Source organism: Alligator sinensis, unplaced genomic scaffold (genome assembly GCF_000455745.1).
Source record: "Alligator sinensis unplaced genomic scaffold, ASM45574v1 scaffold109_1, whole genome shotgun sequence".
Taxonomy (NCBI): domain Eukaryota; kingdom Metazoa; phylum Chordata; order Crocodylia; family Alligatoridae; genus Alligator; species Alligator sinensis.
This window is the reverse complement of record NW_005841852.1, coordinates 5,468,813-5,488,451: the sequence shown is the minus strand read 5'-3', so window position 1 is coordinate 5,488,451 and position 19,639 is coordinate 5,468,813. Positions and strand designations below refer to the sequence as shown.

Here is a 19,639-nt window from a genome sequence, read left to right as displayed (position 1 = left end):
AGAGTGCTTCCCACACCCTCAACCAAGTCACTGATGAAGACATTGAACAGCACAGGTCCAAGGACCGAGTTGTGGGACTCCACTGCCCACAACTTTCCAGGTCAATACCTACCCATCAACCACTACTCTCTGGGTATGATCTCTAAACCAATTTGCCACCCACCTGACCATGTAGGTACCCTCTGTTTCCACAGCTTATATGCCTCTTTTTTGCCCCTAGGTTTTCCTGGATTTCCCTGTTCAGCCAAGAGTGTTTCTTGGCCCCTTTGCCCCCTTTCCTGTGCAATGGGACTGTCTCCTTCTGCACCTGTAGAATTGCTCCCTTTAGGAACAACCATCCTTCCTGGACTCCCATCTCACCAATGCTAATGTTCTTTAGTGCCTCACTAAGTAATCTCCTGAGCACACTGAAGTTATCTTTTCTGAAGTCTAGCACTTCTGCCCTACTGGTTATCTTTCCCACCCTATGCCAGATGGTGAATTCAATCTAATGATGGTCACTATCCCCTAGGTTACCTTGTGTCTATAGATTCCCCACCAAGTCATCCCCTGTAGCCAGTACCAAGTCCAGTAAGGCATTTCCCCTAGTGGGACCATATACCTCCCGTGTTAGGTGAAGGTCCTGTATGCAGGTTAAGAACCTACGTGAATGGTTGGATCTAGCTGACTGCTTCTCTCAGCAGATGTCAGGGTAGTTTAGGTCACCCATGACAACCATGTCCCTTGACCGTATAGCCTCTGAGAGCTTTCTGGAGAATTCCAGGTCCAACTCATCCTCCTGATGTGGCAGCCTATGGTAGACCCTCACCACCAAGTCCCTTTCCCCCCAACCCTCTTGCATTCTGACCCACAGTACCTCAATTTGCCCCTCCTCTGGTCCCATCTTGATTATGGAAGATGTATATTGCTCCTTAACATAGAGAGCAACACCTCCCCCACTTTTTCTCCCTACTCTATCACGTCTGTACAGTCTATATCCCTCAATGCTTGCTGCTCCATTGTGGGTAGGGTCCCACCAAGTTTCAATTAGCCCAACTAAGTCAAAGTTCTTGTTTGCAAGCAGGAGTGTGAGTTTTTCCTTCTTGTTCTCCATGTTCCTAATATTAGTATAGAGATACTTGGGCCCCCCGATGAGTGCCCTTGGTGCCACCCCATCCTGATATTCATTGAGCCCCTTAGTACTTACGTGGGATATTCAAGTGCATGGTTCATGGTTTGTTGATCCTAGGTTCTTGCTGTTGTCTGCATCCCCGTCCCCCAGTGAACCTAGTTTAAAGCTGTGCATAGGAGATCAGCCAACCTGTAAGAGAACAGACCCTTACCTTTCAAAACAGACTCTTAAATTTAAAAACAGATGGGCTTTGTTGATAACAGCTAAGCACACATGAAATAAGTTTCTGTACCTTTTTGGGTAAAACAATGAAATTAGGAAGCATAGTCACTCAAGACCAGCTAAACAGGATTAAGTTTGAAATTAAGAGTATTTCTTTTAATTGTACGAGTTGAGATACATTGTGCCTACTAGCAGTATACTTTTGGGGCAGGAGATGGGGTCTTTGTGTAGATAGGCATTGTGATGAAAATCTATATGAGAAAGAGCTGAAGGAGAATAAAGAGACAGATAAAAATATAGTAGCTGGAGCTTTCCATGCTTGCAATAAAAATCAGTTAAGGAGGAATATAAAAGCATCAGTGCATAATATTTTAAGAAATACCAGTCAGGCTTTGGCTGTCACAAGATATGGTGCAGTATAGCAGAGCCATTTCCACCAAAAATTCTAACTTCTTAGCTACTGCTGAAGTATTCGTTAAGTAGTGAGTACTTCAGCAGTAGCTAAGAAGTTCGAATTTTTGGTACAACTGTATTTTCTACTTGGTCCTGATCGCTTTGCCAAGTAATGCATACGCTTCATCTGACAGTCCTGAGACAGGCAAAAATAAGCAGGAATGCCGTGATACCTTCAAAGTGATGTTACACAAATACTGTGAAATATCCTTGTGTTTTTCTATTGTCCCTTTTCTGCTAGAAGATTTTTAGGGCATAATCTGTGCATAAGGCATTTAATGACATATTTTTGGCAAACATTGCATGTTTCAAAGTAGGCTAGGGAACTTGGTTTTGAAGTAAAATGTCATTTTCTGTTTTAGTATGTATGTCTCCCTTTTATGGTAATAGTCTAAATATTCAGATTTAGCTACTTATCACAGGACTGAAGAACATCCATTCTTCCATTCTTCTACTCCTCACCCGCCACTTCCAATTTAAAGAGGAAGAATAATAAAGTTAAGCTGAAGTGATTTTTAAAAAGGAATGGACTTGCACACATGTGAAAGGGCTTTGCTACATCAGAACCTGAATGAACACCAACTTGAGGGACAGCTCATAAATCATAAGTAGTTGATATATACAAAGACTGACAATGTTGTATATATAGAGAGAGAATATGCTCAGCTAATCTGGAACATAAACAAGAAAGTCAGTATTATACTACAAATAGCTTAGAAATCAACATAGCTAAAGCTAAGGTATTGGTCTTTGGAAATGAAAGGAGAAAACGGGATTGGTTATTACAGGAAAAGAAACTAGAGTTGGTGTCTTCTTTTAACTACCTTGGAATCTGAGCTGAACTAAACATGTTGAAAATGTAAATACAAGAAAGCCAACAATACCAGTCTTTTTAGAGAATCCTAGACAGTTTTAAGGGAAGTGAAGTGCCAGAGATTCATTTGATTAGGAAAAATGTAAAATCTGGGTAGTAACTTAACTTTTCTGTCATTATAATTATGAAAAACTGGGACATATCCTAGGTACCAAATGACATTTCCCACTATCCACCTGCTATTCATATATAGAGGAGAACTAGGATGGTCAGTAAAAGAGGTATGTTTAGAAAGTTAAGCAGGAAGACAGAAAAGAGATTCAAGTATATGTATTTGATATAAATATTATAGTTTTACAGAGACCTCTAGATCAATACATGCCATGTTTCATTTACTTACTTGTGAAAATTAATACATATTCAGTGAATGCTGAACAGATTTTCAATTTACTCTCTCAGATTTATTATGACAGAATAGCTGGGTGATTTTTTTCCCCCTGCTCTTTATATTTGTTCCAATAAAAATGGATACAATTTCTTTGAAAATAAACAACTGTAATGCTCTCAGTGCTGAAGCAGCAAAGCCACAACTGCTGGCTACCTCCTAGGCCCACTTTGTTTCCCTTTTTGCCTCTCACCTGCCAAGTCTTGATGTTATAAATTGACAGGGAGGCTGCCCTTAGAGGGCAAGTAAGGTTTTACATGATAGGCCCCTGCCTGGGCTGAGGCCCCCTGGCCTTATCCCACTTTACTTTAGCTGAGCACCTCAGCCTGGGGTCAACTTATGATGAGATAACTGGCTCTGTAGATGTGGGGAAACAGTGAACATGATACACCTTGATTGTAGTAAGGCCTTTGATACGGTCTCCCACAGGGTACTTGCAAACAAGCTAAGGAAGCATAAGTTGGATGAATGTACTGTAAGATGGATAGCGGGCTGCATCATCAGGCTCAACAGGTAGTAATCAATGACTCAGTGTCTAGTTGGCAGCCGGTATGAAGTAGAGTGCCCCATGGGTAGGTTTCATGTTTTGAAACCAAAAACATTGAGTGTCTTCTCCAAAACAAGGAGCTCCCCTCCTAGGGTGAATCTTGCCCATCAGAAGCCCTACCCCAAAGGGCTGAGGCTTTTATCTGTTCCTGTCTGGTATGCAGGGTTACCTTCAACTTCCCTGCAGCTCAGAGTCCTTCCTCTGGGCCATACAACCAGACTGCCCCCACTGGCTCAGGCCTTGTGCTTATTAGCACGGATTCTGGTGTTCTCTGTTTAAAAATTGCAAATTATCTGTTAAAAAAATCACAGATGCTGAGAGTTAAAAATGCAAAATCCATGTTTTTCTATGATTAAAATAAAATGACATATATATAGGTATCAGTTGAACACAGTGGGCACTTTTACATGTGCACTGGGGGTGAGTGGTGGCACTTTAATTAGAGCAACTCTGAGACCTGCTGTAATTAAAACACCACTGCATCTCCTGTATCAGCGTCTGCACACTTAGCTGAAGCTTGTACAGTGAGTTTTATTTCAAGTGCCCCCACCACCATTTTTAAATGTAGGGATGCTAATACACAAGATGCAGGAAGTTGCTGGAGTGCTGCAGTTGCCACGCTCGAGCAGACTCAATCTGACGCGCTGGAATTTCAGCGTGTCAGAGCAGCTTTAGTGTTCATGTATAGGTGCCCAATGTTTTATTGATGTATTTACAATTTTTAAGCAATTTGGAAGCCTACCAATGCCTCAATTATTATAATAGAATGGTAAATACCTATAAATTTTGGCATTTGATTTTGGGTTTTTTATCATAGAAGATCAGAGTTCCCCCTCCCACTTTGCTCACCAGAATGCATGACCAGCTGTGGCTTTTCCCCCCACACTGTTTTGTGGTACTAAGCAGCCCTGATATGCCAGTGCCCCTCACTTCCAACTCACTGTCCCTTTCCCCCAGTGTGTGGGAAGGAGGGGTGTGGGCATAGGTGACATTGGGGGTGGAGAGGCACAGGCAATGTGTGGGGTGATGAGGGTGGCATGTGCTTCCTGAGTTTTCTGCACTCACAGTGGGGCATGGGGGCTGCAGCAGGGCTGGACCAGCTCCTGACGAGCTGTCTCCATGGCCTAACACGCAGGACCTGGCATGGGAGGTAGCACCAGACTCCCAAGCTGAGGCATACCCTGACCATCCAGCAGCAGCCCCCTGCCCACCTGGCAGCAGAAGTCTGCCACTGCTGCACCTCATCTTGACATGGCAGCACGGTGCTCTCTTCCGCACCAGGTCTTGCACGCTGAGCTGCAGAGGCAGCTCCTCCAGACCTGGTCCAGCCTGGCTTGCATTACTGTGCCCCACTGTGGGTACAGAAATCTCAAGGAGATCAGATCTCAAAGAGATCCACCCCCAGCCCCTGCCCTGTTGCCTGTGCCCCTTCCCACCTGTGAGAGCTGTGCCTGTGCCACCCCTCCCCCTGCTCAATGCATGACCTGTGCACCCTCCTTCCCTTCCCTCCCTTTCCTGGAGGAATTTGTGCAAGCTGCTTTCCACTACTGCCTAGCTGCCATGTGCATCTATGTGCACACACATGCATGTGGTGCCCTCTATCATGATCACTCTCCTTCTGTTCCCTGTGACCCCTTGCCAGCTGGAACTCTGCCAGCCTGCAAGGGGATCCCACCGTTTCCTGTGATTTTCTCCTTTAAAGGAGAAAATCTGCCTTTTTCTTTGTTAAAGGAGGAAATCTGCATTTTTCTGCAGCAAATGGAAAGCCTGAATCCCTGCTAATTAATCTCTTCTTGGATCACCTGACCCTCCACTTCTGCCCCCAGTCTGCTCAGTCACTGCTTACCCTTGGGATGGGCATCCATTTTACTCCAGGGCTCTTTGCCCATGTTACCTTTTCCCAAGGTCTAGGGAAAGCCAATTACCCCTGGGCTTCCTGGCCCCTTAGTAATGGGAAGAAGTCCCTGTTATACAACCAAGAGTTTGGCCTTTTGAATCCTCTTGTCTGGACGAAGTGCCATGGAAAAAGAGGAAAGCTTGTCAGAAAAAACATATTCAGTTTATAGCTGATTTCATTTACACTGCAGTTGGCATGGAATAATTGTGTTTTCTCAAATATTCCACCTTAGGAATCCAGGGGTCCACCCCCCACCCCCTTAACCAATTTATACATGTAATAGGAACATTTTGTAAATATTTTTGCTTACTGTACGAAAGCAGATGTCTCTAGAAATGGCTGATATCTCTTTTATATGTATCTTATGATATCTCCACACACACACACATTACAGGGGTGGATCTAGAGGGGGTTCAGTGGTGCAGCTGCACCCCCCTTTTGGATTGGAGTGCACTGCAGGAGCTTCCAGAGACTTTTTAAAGTCCCTAAAGCACGTGACTCACCCCTAAACCCTTTTCCCTTGGCGTTCAGAGGCACCTCCTCTCCCCTTCCCACCTCCCTACCTCCCCTGCCTGCTATTGCTTCTTTTCCTGCTGTCCCAATGTGGGCAGTTGGGGAAAAGTCAGTGGAGACCTCTAGATCCACTTGTGCTCGCTGCAGCAGGGCTAGAGGGTATGAGAGTATTTGGAAAGGGATCCTTTCTAAAACAGGAATCTTTGTGTATTGTAAAATCCCAATGATTTTTTAAACCAGTTTTATCGCTGGTGTAATCTCAGTTAAAAAAATGAAATAAAACCAAAGAATTAATTTAATCTTGTCCTCAATATTTACAAATAATAAAGACAGCTGAACATCTTCTTCTGCCCTTGAATTTGTTTAAAAATTCAAAGGATTTAAATAATAATTATATTAGTGAGATGGAAAATGAATACAAGGTTTAATTCAACCTTAAACAGCTGCAGTCATTTAAAAATAATATTCACAGTCTTATTTGCTTTGATTTTTATGAGGGTTTTTCATATTTCCATGCCACTCCATGAAATTTGAGTGCTCTGTTTATATAGCTAGTTTTAGTTCTTTTCTTATGCCACTCATATAGCAATCTGATCCATGTAGACCTCCATGGAGTCCCTTTGAAGTCAAGGGAACTATACAAGAGCACTGATGACCAACTCTGCAAATGAAATTGCAGAATCAGGGCTACAAGGCTTTGGTTTTCATCACTGCCAGGAGAACTGTTTCTATTTTTTAAAATTAAACTTTCAAATATCTGTCAAGTTCATTTATATAAAAGAAAAAAATGCAGTAAATACTATATTAGATTTTGTAACTTTTTTTTAACTAGAGCATGCAGTTTCCATCTAAATTTATTGGTAATGCTTTTATAAACTGCCAACATCAAAGCAAGTCTCTTAAACCAAATACCGAATTAAATACTTATTTTACTATCAGTCATATCAGAATGCATAATTGAATTGCTGTCTTTTTAAAACTTTCACTCTATTATAAATAGTTGGTATGGGGGAAGGGAATGATTATTGGCACACAAGAGGAAGTTTCAAATCAGATACAGGGCAGGTTGAATAATATAGGCTTTCTAACTTTTCTTAGATAATGTACCTAACAATAGTGCTTGCACAAGAAAACAACCTGGTTTCAATCTCTCTCTCACTGTCACATACTCCTGAACAAAAATATCATTTTTGTTAAAGGAATTATTTTTTTGTACTGTTAGCATCCCAGGAATATTATTCTGAAACCATATGATTTTTCCCCTTTCTCATTGTAGAAATGGTACAACACGAGGGACAGATATTGACCAGGCCAACTTGGGTATACAAGGAAAAAAACATTGTGCAAGTCACTTTTAGTAACTCTGAATAATCCCAGTTCTTAATGCTCTCAAGTGCAATCTCTCAGTGTCCCTGATTTCCCACTGCCTTGAGCCTTATGCAGTTATTTATACCAGGCCAAAATTGGTCAAAAAATACTACTATATCAGAATGGTAGCAGGTTAGACATAATTAAATGTCTGTATAAGATGCAAAGCAATTGAATATAACTAACTGCCTCTGAGTTCCAGCTGTTGCAAATTTGGACAGTGGCTTAATAGCCATGAGCTGGCCTTTAGTTTGCTCTACATTCATCCCTATTTGATACAAAGTGGAAACTGAAGACAGACAAAATATTTTCTATTATAACCACCTTTCCCAACCAGGAAGTACATGCGTTTTGTTATTCAGTGGAATTGTCTCTTAGGGGCTATGTAGAGCAAGTGAGGCTGAAGGCTCGGAGACTTTACAAGGCAATAACAAAAACGTAACTGTCTGAACACAGGACTTTATCCATTGCCATAAATATTACATCCATTGAACAGAGAAAAATTCAATTCCTGACCCAGGAATGATAAAGAGGCTTGAGAAAAATAAGCTACAGAAGAATCCACATTATTTGCTTATTTTTGCCCTTATTTTTCATTTTCCTTTGCCTTTGCAATGCTTGGTACAGGTTGGGAGCAGACATAGGAAGAATCCACAAATACCACAAGAAATTTGTGACTTCTAAGGATGCTAGTCCAATTTGGCATACTTAAAAAGTTCAGAATTTACATTTGATAAATCAGCTTCTGGATTTTGAGGATGTATCCAAGCCATTTTGATGGCTTGCTCATCGCTGATTTGGAACAGTTTTTAGCTTTGTGAAGTAGTTGCATCCCTGTGCATATGGTAGAAAGTCTGACTTGTTGGGGGTATGTAAATATTTTAATTAAAGGGCATGGCTACGGCAAGTATGGGCTGCTTTGCCCTATATTTATAGCAATTCTCCAGGGCGTACAGTAGTACAAACAACAAGCAGCAAGTGTTTCTGATTTTCAAACAAAACCCAAGGCTCAAACCTTGTTGATTTCATGGTAGTCTTTTGATAAGTGCCTGTTTTCTGTTCTATGAAACCCAGAGATAGAAGATTTCTCAGAAAGCTGGTGAGAACCTGTCAGTTTCACACACAAGTAACCTACTGACATCATGTTTCCTTGACCATGATTTATGTCCACAAGAGTAAATGTTGACCACTATGAATGCCAGCATTTAATTTGCTAGTGTTGAAGTGATGCTGTAGCTGTGATAGGCCAGGCCTTATATGAGATGCAAGGATTCTTGTAGGAAGTATCGTTTATTGCATTTAGTCCAATAAAAGATATCACCCCAAGAATCCTTCTAGCATCTAATTTGGTGTTCAGTCATTCTTTTTGATCACGTATGTAAGGGTCATTGCCTCCCTAAATCAGACTTTCCCTTGAACAATACAGGGTAATCTGACTAATGAGTTTACTGCACCTTCTGAGCCAGTGAGTTCCACTGCAGTTGCACCAGGTATTTTGAAAGGTGACTTTAGGCCTGAGGAGATAAGCCAAGTGTGAGAAGATAATTAGTAAGTGTAGGTTTAAGCTTGTCCCTGCCTGGCTGATCCCTCACCCCACTGCCTGGCCCTTCTTCCAGGAGGTGAGGAATGTAATATATAAATTGTTTTTTTAAATTAGGTGCCACTTAATTTACAAAAGTTATGACAGGGTGTCTCAAGTCCAATGGGTTAATGATGTTTCTGGGAAAATCTGAGAGCAGGAGATGCCAAAGAGCTGTTTGCAACTTCCCAAACCTGTGGTGGGTTCTACAATAACCCTGCCCTAAATGAAGACTGCTTTAAACTTTGCTAAGATGTAAGGGTACAAGTAGGCAGCTTTTAAGTACCGTGTCCAACAAAGGGAGCCAGGTATTTTACTCATTATGCTGGTGACCAATTATTTGCTGCTGATGTGTGTTCCATCTTCTGGAACACAAAAGGAAGGTTCATCTTCTGCTTTTAGTAGTTTACAAGTTTGCAGTCTGTAGAGCCAGTATTGTGTTTACTATGAAAAACATAGTTTGTGGCCAAATCTTGTTGGAGATAAACCAAGCAATTACAGTAACAAGCACTGAATGAAGTAAAGTATTTGTAAAACCAGGTCCTGTGGTAGACCCAGTACAACCTAAACATAATTTAATCTCTGCTGGTATATGGTGAAGATTAAAGCTTCAAGAAGTCTATGATTTTTCTTACTTTCTGATGTTATATATGCAAGGTTTGGCAGGTTGCCACTAAAGAGCTATACAGAAGAAGAGTTTGAAATAATTGTGCTGTTAAATACAGTTGTAATGCCCTATGCCACAGTATGTATACAACCAAAATGGTAATGGTAAAATAGTATCATAAACTGTACTAGATTAATATCAGACTTTACTTTGCTTTACTTTCCTAGTCACTGGCTGTGGCACTGCAAAAATAACACTACATGATGCTGATATTATTAACTACATAATGCACATTATTGATTTATTCTTTGTTCTGCATCATTATCCTTTTACTAGTGAGTTCCCTGAGTTATTCTCATGTACTTAGTCAAGCACCAAATCATGAAGCAAGGACAGGCTCCCATAATAGCCGTTAATGGCACATTACATAAGCAATTACTTCTGCCACCTATTATTTGTTGCTTCCAGCCAATGAGGCTTCTGCATTATTGGAATGTGCTCAGAACAATTATGAAGTAAGAAAGACTTGGGCTGTCTACATTTTACCCTTGAAATTACTTACCTTCATATTTGCCACCTGCTGACACCTCAGATGCCAGCCAGTAGCTTTGGAAAATTTGGACTTTGTTGCAATCTGTGTGTAGACTAACTGCCTGTAATGAAGTCAGATTACTGTATGACTCTGCCACCCTAACAATTAGGAATATGAGCACAGTGCAGTATCTTGTAGAGATATCTGAGCTAGCTCTAAACAAGCTAGCTTGGGTACCAGAAACAGTTTAGCTATGTTTGTGGTGTACTTTCCAGACTAATTAGTCTTACTGAGAATGGACTAGCTCAGGTATCTTGGCATGACACTGCATTGTGCTATGTAATTATACCCTACATTGCACACACATATCCACTACTCTGTCTTTCTGCGCAGTTGCAAAGAATATAGCTTGTGGAAACACCTTCAGTAGCAGTGTCTCCCATGTACTGATAAGCATAACAAAAGCCATTCTTTAGTCTGTACTGTGGTGGAAACTGAATTTTTTGAATACTCTAGACCAGGTTCTTGGACAACATTTTGCAATGAGTGACTAACAATTAAGTTTCTAAGAAGTGTATGAACTGAGACCTTTCACTAAGTCTTTCAGGAATCAGCAAATAGAAATAGATTCTGTTTCTATGTTGGGTATAGTTGGGTTTTTTCCTTTGGTATTAATAGAAAAAAAATCTGGAGTGCAAGGGACCTTTGTGTTATCACTATCTATGCAAGCTCTGATTCTGTGGTTGGTCCATTGCAAGGTAGCATTATTTAATATCCACTTATAGTAAAGTGTTCCCACTAGGAGTTATGGTAGAATATGTAAATTTTTCTTTCTCTGCTTATGGTCTATAACTTGTCAAGCTTTTCTCTGGGTATACTGATATATCAGTCTGCTTCCAATCAGGGAAAAAAAACATAGAACCATTTCAGGGAGATTTGTTGTCTCATTACATGATAAGCTGTATGTCAAAAACAAAAATTTTAATAGTAAATCTCAGCAGAGGATGTTGAACAGTGGAGGAAGGATATATAAAAGAGAGAAATATGGTTCTGAAAGGGACTGGATAATACAGCATATAAGTGTAGACATAAATAGTGCCTCTTATTGTTAAGTGCATAAAACTACTTAGTCAAATGGTCTTTTGTGGTATCAGGTGAGTGCCTACATATATTTTTCAACCTCAAAGTATCTTCTAGCATTGTTGTTTTCATTTGCAACCTTAGGGGATAAGTGTTAAAAAAAACCCAAAACACTAATGCTTTCTTCTTCAGCCAACTACTTACCTTGCTTATTTGCTTGTTTTATGTTTGCTTAAAGTGCAAAATTAACTGGAATTTTTCTGTAACAGGCACATTGTTGTCTGTGGTCACATAACACTTGAAAGTGTGTCGAACTTCTTAAAGGACTTCCTGCACAAGGATAGGGATGATGTGAACGTGGAAATCGTCTTTCTGCATAAGTGAGTAGTCCTGCAAGCCAGAAACCTTAAACTCTTCTCACTGATTGAAAGATTTCTAAACGTTACTAAAGATTCCTTGGAGTAAGCAAGACGGAGGTTAGATCATGAGACTTATTTCTCCTATAACTCCAGTGGTTTCCACTGACTTCAGTGAGTTTATTGCAGAAATGAATTTGACCCTAGCAGTTAAATTCTGGCCCTTACCATGTGAATTTCTCTGTTGACTTTAGGGGCCAGGATATTGCCCATGATGTCTGTTCCTGGCTCTTCCTTTTTCAGGTCCTAGGTTTGGAATTTCAAAGGACAGCTAAGGACTGTTAAGTCATGTTAGGACCATCCCAGCAGTGGTACCTTCAAACACATCACATAGGTCTGTGCATGCTGCCACCTGGATTGGAAGCAGGCTAACTGACCTTTCAGCACCAAGGACAGGCTCATTAGTAATGCTAATTAACCAATTTTAGGAACTGTGGGCTAACATGCAGTGAGACTGTTCCACTGCACTGTAATGACAGAGCGTGGTAATTAGCGTGCTCCAGCAGACACCAGCGTCATGTGCATCAGCCTCCTCATGCTGAAAAATGGTGGTAGGGATGCTTTAACTAAAGCTTGTTCGATGAGCTTTAGTTAAAGCACCCCCACCACCATTTTTCAATGTAGGGACACTCCAGGCACTTTTATTAGAGCAGCTCTTGGATCTGCTCTCATTAAAGAGTCCCCCTACCACCACTCCTGAGGCACATATATAAACACTCAATGTGTTCAAATTCACTGACTCCACATAGCAAAGTAGCACATGGAACCATACAGCATACTTGAGGGTACTGCTGCTGGGTATGATAAGTTGGTAACCTAGAAATGCACTTGGGCCTAATTCCCATTGAATTCCAGTGGGACTTGAATCCCTAAGTATCAAAGGCTCTTTTGAAAATCTCTCATGGCCTTGTTTTTTTCCAGTCTGTGATATAATATAATATTAATAGAATGTACTCCACCAAGTGTTGAGATTATTGAGTGAACCATTATCACTCCCAACTTGACAAGATGAAATAAATTTGCAAATATATTAAAGTTATAAGGACTTATTTCATTTTTAGATGAAGCTCATTAAACTCTCTAACATCAAATTTACTAGTGCTTCCCAACATGTCAGTCAGCTGAGCATGGCAGCAGAGTGATTATAGTATTTCACTGTAGCTCTAGAGATGTGAGATCAGGAATCCTTCCTTAATTGCGCTAAAAGCCATCCCGATCCAATGAGCAATAAACAGATACCTGGGGAGATGAACGTGGCAATTCCAGCTACTCAGCTGATTGCCATTGGTTACATAAACTAGCATGACTTAATGAACAATGGCTTGACTGGACCATTGGACTTTTTGATGGTGGTGGTTATGCTTCAATGGTTGCATACAGTTAATTGCAGGAACCTTTTCTTTAAAAATTTACAGAGTTCTAAAAAGTAAAACGTATCTAAACAGTTATATTCATTATTAACTTGAATCACATCTTTCTTTAAGAGGCTCCAGATCTTTTTTTAGAAAGACCTGAGACTCTCCAGGCAGTTTCAGTGAAGATGGATTTTTTTATGTTATCAAACCGACATTATGCCAGTTGATATGCATAAGAAATTCATGTTGAATCCACCAGGAACCAAATCTATCTGCAAGAAATGTCAGCTAAGTGATTTACTTGAAACTGATCAACAGGGATCCTGTTTTTCTCTGCTTAAAACTCCCAAATCCTCTGCTTTAAAAACCCCAAATCTGTGTTTTTCCAAAATTAAAATGAAGTGCTACTATACATATAGGTATCAGTTGAACACAGTGTTTTATTGATATATTTACAATTTTAAAGCAATTTAGAAGCCTACCAGTGCCTCAATCATTATAACAAAATAAATTCTAAATGTCTATGTATATTGGCATTTGATTTTGGTTTTTTTACCATGAAAAATCAGGGTTCCCCCTGCCCCCTTCACTCACCAGGATGTGGGTCTAACTGCAGCTGTCCCCTCCCCCTCCCCTTGCTGCTTGTGGTGCTGAGCAGCCCTGATATGCTGGTGTCCTGCCACTGCCCATGCCATTGCCCCTGGTCCCTGACCCACAGTCTCACATCCCCCCAGACATGCTGGTGTCCCTTACACCCAATCCACAGCCCCCTAGCACTGCTGATGCCCCTCTCTCCCAACCCACAGCCCCCTGGCCCTGCCAGTGCCCCTCATTCCTGACCCTCATCCCCTCCATCCCTGTTGGTGCCCCTCACTGCCAACTCACTGCTCCCTGCCTCCAGCCCCACAGTGTGTGAGGAAGGGGATGTGAGGAATGGGGTGGGTCTGTGGGGAAGAGGTGGGGACACAGACAATGCACCAGGGCTGGGGGCAGCACATGCCCTCTTATATTTCTGCACCTTCAGCAGGGCATAGGGTGCAGCCTCCACAGCCTAGCTGCCAGAGGGGAGCATGTTCCCCTTTTTCCCCTGCCATGTTGCCTGTGTCCACTCATCCTCTTCATGTGTCTACTGTGTTCCCCTGCCCCCTTAGATTTACCTGGAGGGAGCTGCACGAGCTGCTCTCCACCACCCTGCCTGGCTGCTACATGCATGTGTGCAGATGCACGTGGAGCCCGCTGTGTCCTGCTCCACCCAACCCCAAGCAGCCCCTTGCAGGCTGGAATTCAGCCAGCCTGAAAGAGGAAACCCTACATTTCCTATGGGCGGGAAAGGTTCTTTGAGTAGATGTGATATTTTTTATTAGACAAACTGAATAGTTGGAAAAAAGTTCTTGAAAAGCTTTCAGGCTCAGTCACCCTTCTTCAGGCATAAGGAATCTCTGCTGGTCTGAGACTCCAAGAAATGAGAAGCTAAAAGTGTGGCAGGATGTCAGTGAGAATGTAAATAGGTAGAAATTAAAAAGACAAAAGGTAAAGCAGAGAGGGGAGAGAGAAGAAAGCAAGGTGGGAAATGGCCAAAGGGAGACATTACAGTGATAGAATACAAGGTAGAAAAGGCAGTCAGTGAAAAAGGAAATAATTGGAGATCAGGAAAACAGGAATGAGAGAAGCTCAAAGTGTGAGAGGATGTAGTGAAAATATAAATAAGTAAAAACAAAAGGGAAAGTGGGGGGTGGGGAGAGGCCAAAGGGAAACACTACATTGGTAATAGTACAAAGTCAGAAAGAGGCTCTGAATGAAGAAGGAAATAGTAGGAAATCAGAAGAAAGGGCAGAAAAGGAGGGGAGGGGAGAAAAGGTAGGGAAAAAGAAGAATGTAAAAGGTCAGGTCAGGCAGGTATCTGGTGAATCAGATGTCAAGCATGTTATAATGTGTCATAAAGCCAACGTCTATATAGAGTCCAGGATTTTTTGTATCCACTATATTTATGAAGTGAAGTTCATAGACTCGTCTACAGAAGGTGTTTTGTAAGTTCCCTTTGAGGATTAGAGCTGAGAGATCAGAGAGGGAGTGATTGTCTTGTGAGAAATGTTCCCCCACAGGTAGTTGGGTATTCTTGTCTTGGATAGATTTTCAGTGTGAGTTCATTCTGGTGCGCAGTTGTTGTTTGGCTTCTCCTTCATATTTTCCATCAGGGCATTTGGTGCACTGGATGAAATACATAACATTTCTGAAGGTGCAGCTGCAAGATCCAGGAATTGTGATGGTTCTGTTGTGGGGTGTAGCTATTGCGGGGGTAGTGGAGATGTGTTGGCAGGTTTTGCATTTCTTGTCCTGGCATGGTCTGGATCCATTTGGTGTGGTTTGTGTCATAGGGAGTTTGCTTCCTCATGATCAGGTTAGCAAGGTTCGGTGATTGTTTAAGCACCTCAATAGTGACATATACTTTCTAAGCCTATGCGAGACCTATTTACATTCTCACTGACATCCTGCCACACTTTTAGTTTCTCTCACTTCTTGGAGTCTCAGACCAGCAGAGCCTACCTATACCTGAAGGAGGGTGACTGAGCCCGAAAGCTTGCTAAGAACTTTTTTCCGACTACTCAGTTGGTCTAATAAAAGATACTACATCTACTCAAAGCACCTTGCCTGCCTATGCCCTTAGACCAACATGGCTACAACCAAAAGCCCACCTCCATTACCCATGTTTTTCTCCTTCAAAGGAGAAAATCTGTTTTTCTCCTTCAAAGGAGAAAATCTGTGTTTTTCCATGTTTTTCCACGGCAAACAGAAAACCCAGATCCTTGCTGATCAAAGACTGATAAAACATAGCTAAAATGTTCAGTAGATTTTTTCTGATTATGCTGCATCTTACAAGTGAAACCAAGACAGCAAGGAAATAAATGGAACAGATAGACTCTGTCGCATTTGTTAAACTTTGACTTTTAAAAAAAAAAACGTGTTTGTATTCCTCTGTGGGAATTTTCCATTAAAATCAAACAAACAGTGGATTTCACCGATGAGGCTGTTCCTCTCTCTAGAGCGTGTGAAAATGTATGCAGACGATGGGAAACAAACATTTTAAGGATACCAGTTTTTGCTTAAGCTGTATTATATGCATTCCAACCCTTTATATTCTGTTTAAAACCTACATTTCAGTTAAGCTCCATTGTTTTGCATCTAGTAACCTGCTTCATATATATACTGAACTTACCTGTCCATTTGCAAATTCAGGTGCTTTTCCAACCTACACAGTACAAAACATTACTTCACTTAATCATCTCCCCAATCTCCAGGTGGTGAGCAAATTTTCCTAGTTATAATTTAAAAGAAAGACCATGCTTGTGATATTCGTAAGAGATTTCCTGGATTTTGGAATTTTGAAAAGTGTTTGAAATCTTCCAATAAAGAGAAGTATCTTTGTTAGACCATGATGCATTGCTGCATCCTCCTTCCCATTTAGCTGTGCAGGGATGCTGAGTCTGAAGCAGCCCCAAATCCACTCTGTATTGCAAAACTAAATAGGAGATAGTCCAATACAGTCCAAGTATTATTCTGCTTAATTGGTATAGTTACTCCAAAGTGCAGGAACTCCCAGGTTCAGTGTCTTCATCTTTTATTGCCAGCAAAAGAGCAAAAACAAAAATAAAATGATGTAGCACAGAGCTGGAACTGCAAACAACAGAAAGACACAGCACATTCTTTAGGTTTTTAAACAGTGTATGTTTCTCAGTAACATTAGTGAGTCAGCCTTTTCTTGGCAGTGAATGACTGGGTAGACTTATGTTTCTTCAACCAGTCATTTAACTGTCTGAATGTACCCTTTCCATTGGCTAGTATTACTTTAAGGTGGTTGCTGTATGTCCTGGGCATCCCATTACATGCAATTTAACATCAAAATTGCATGTCTTAGGGAGAGGCATTTAAAAATAGTCTATGAACTAGAAAGAAATTCAGTATTATCTGTCTTTCCTGATCAGGGCAACATGCATTTCTAAGTGCTGTGATCTGTTTAGGAATTAGTGATATTAATGTGTTTAACAGCAAATTATGCACTTTCATTCTTTTCAGACAAAATGATTAGAAGGTGAATAACCATTTAGAGTGGTTTTATACTATTGACTTTTAAACAGAAGTGACATGCAGACAGTATCCTCTGAATATTGTTCTTATCGGCTTGGGGAAGGGTGGGAATTCCTTTCTAAATAGCCATGTGAAATTTAATTTCTAAGAGAAAACTGGAGGGCCTGGCGCGCGCGCGTACACACACACACACACACACACACACACACACACACACACACACACACAGCAAGTAATCTGAATGAATTGTTGGGAGCTACTGTCTTATTTTCAGGGTTATTTGCACCTCTTTTCTCTCTCTTTGTCTCTATAAGTACCCCATCCCCCCTCAGATTTTAGGTCTGATGCCTTTTTTTGTCCTCGTGGAATCCCCTGATTCCATCATTCTCAATATGGGGCCTAGTCTATATATCCTCTGTACTGCATTTTTTATTTACCACAAGGTTGCCTATCTAGATCCTTTGTGTTGCCTTTTTGCTAATTTACTGTTAGGCCTTATGTAAAAACCAAAAAATATATAGCCTTGCTATAATTTAAGATTATAAATTAATGCAGTTCATTTCCATGTCTTTTACATATTCATCCTTCAGAAAAGATTATGGCAGTGATACTTATTAGGTCACTTTAAGATGTCACAGATCCTCTTTTGGGATGGAACATTTGAACCAGCCTCCAATTGAGCCATTTGGCATTATGGACTTTTATTTGATTCAGCCAGTTGAGTAGATAATACTTGGTATATAACATATACTATGACACAAGTGTATTCAGGGGAGATGGTAGTAGCTTTGTTCATTGGTCCAGACTTACTGCTAACATAAGTGGGATGAAATCCAAAAAAAGGACAGGAGCTGTCTTAACAATAGGTATGGGCCAGTGCTTCCATCCTACAGGAAAAGCAACAGTAAAAAAATTGTTTAAATAAGAGAGATTCAGGGAGGTTGCTGCAGAAACTGAATTTTTGTTTGTTTTCTTCTTCCTAATGCAGTATCTCCCCTAACCTTGAGCTGGAAGCTCTTTTTAAACGACACTTCACTCAGGTGGAATTTTATCAGGGTTCGGTTCTCAATCCACATGACCTGGCAAGAGTAAAGGTAACGATCTACTGCTTCCCCTGCTCTACCAGTTATTCTCTTTAAATAAGCAGTCTGTAGCACCAGTCCAATTTCCACTGAACTTAGTGGTCTTTAAAAGTAGATTCCCTTTGGTGGCTTTATTAATGTTTGGCATTAAATAATATATTTTTGTTTACAAATGCTACTGGGTCTATTTGGATAGGGCCAATTAAAAAAGTATTTTGTACCTGTCAATTTTCCCTTCTATTGTTTGGTGTCTTGAAAAGACAGATATAATATGAAGTCCTTGATAAATATAATAATGTGCAATTCTCAGCTACACAATTTTATATACAGTAATTTTATGTTTGTAAACCAAATTCTGAAGCTTAGGGAAAAAAAAAACAGTACTGAACTACCATATGCAGCATTACCCCATTTCATGACCTTCTAATGCTATGTGAACTCCTTAAGTTGTAAGGATCTTTGTCTAATACTAAATTGTTCTACTGAGTAGAAATCAGGATTTCTGCCCATGCTGGCTACAGAATCTATTCATTCTGTTGTGGTATAACATGTGCTGAGCTGAGCTTCAAGTCAGCAGAAATTTTTTTTTCCCTTATGCATCATAAAATTTATAGGGGTTTGCGTTCTTGCCTTCTCCAGTCCTTCTTTCCTTATGTTAGGATTTGCCCAAATGTGCTGAAAAACAATGATTTTGTTTTACACTGCATGTGCTTTGGGCTAATGAGTTGGCAATTTTGACATCTTGCATCTAGGTAACACTTCCCCTGGACATCCGTGGGAGTTGTAGGTGTGCAGCCTCTAAACTAGAGGCTAGTGCATACTATATCAGCACATAAGAATCTAAATAACAATAAAGGTGCTGCGGTACAAGGCAGTGTACAAGCATAATAAAAACATGGTCCTAAGAATTAGGAGTCTAAGCCCCAAGGTAAAAATTTTTCCCTTTAATCACTTAACCTTGGTGCCTCAGGTTATGCATTTTTGCACTAACAATGCTAATTGGTAATAATGCATATAACTAAGTTACCAGTGTCCCAAGGGTATCATAAGGCTAATTCATATTTGGAGGAGCTCTGAGAAGTTAAACTGATAGATGTCATGACAGTACCATTACTTGTGTCAAAAGAAGCCATAATCTTCAATGTACCAAAACCTTGTAGTTAAGCAATGAATAAAAAAATGTTGCTTTACTGGGGAGAAGCAGCTGGTTCCCTAAAAGCTGGGATCTGAGAAAAGAAACTGAAAACAAAGTTCGCTATTTACATTTCCTTTTTTTTTCTTCTTTTTTTTGGTGTCTCAGATAGAGTCAGCAGATGCGTGCCTAATCCTTGCCAATAAATACTGCGCTGACCCAGATGCTGAAGATGCCTCCAATATTATGAGGTAAACTGATGATTTTCGTTCTCTTTTCTGACTAAGTTGTGAGTGTCTAGATTAACCACTCCTATACATACTATAGTGACACTTGAATATCTTTCCTGGAAGTGACCCGGGAAAGGGTACAAAATTGCCTTTAGAACTTGGAGACACCAGTA

At 40.7% G+C, this 19,639-nt stretch overlaps 1 protein-coding gene across 1 annotated transcript in view; it reads left to right on the top strand.

Annotated features, from left to right (window-relative positions):
• Positions 1-19,639, top strand: part of KCNMA1 (potassium calcium-activated channel subfamily M alpha 1) — a 527,746-nt gene that overhangs the window by 227,606 nt on the left and 280,501 nt on the right. Inside the window, 3 exon segments of the mRNA XM_025212980.1 lie at positions 11,438-11,548; positions 18,011-18,116; positions 19,405-19,487. Of these exon segments, the coding sequence (XP_025068765.1) occupies positions 11,438-11,548; positions 18,011-18,116; positions 19,405-19,487 (300 nt within the window).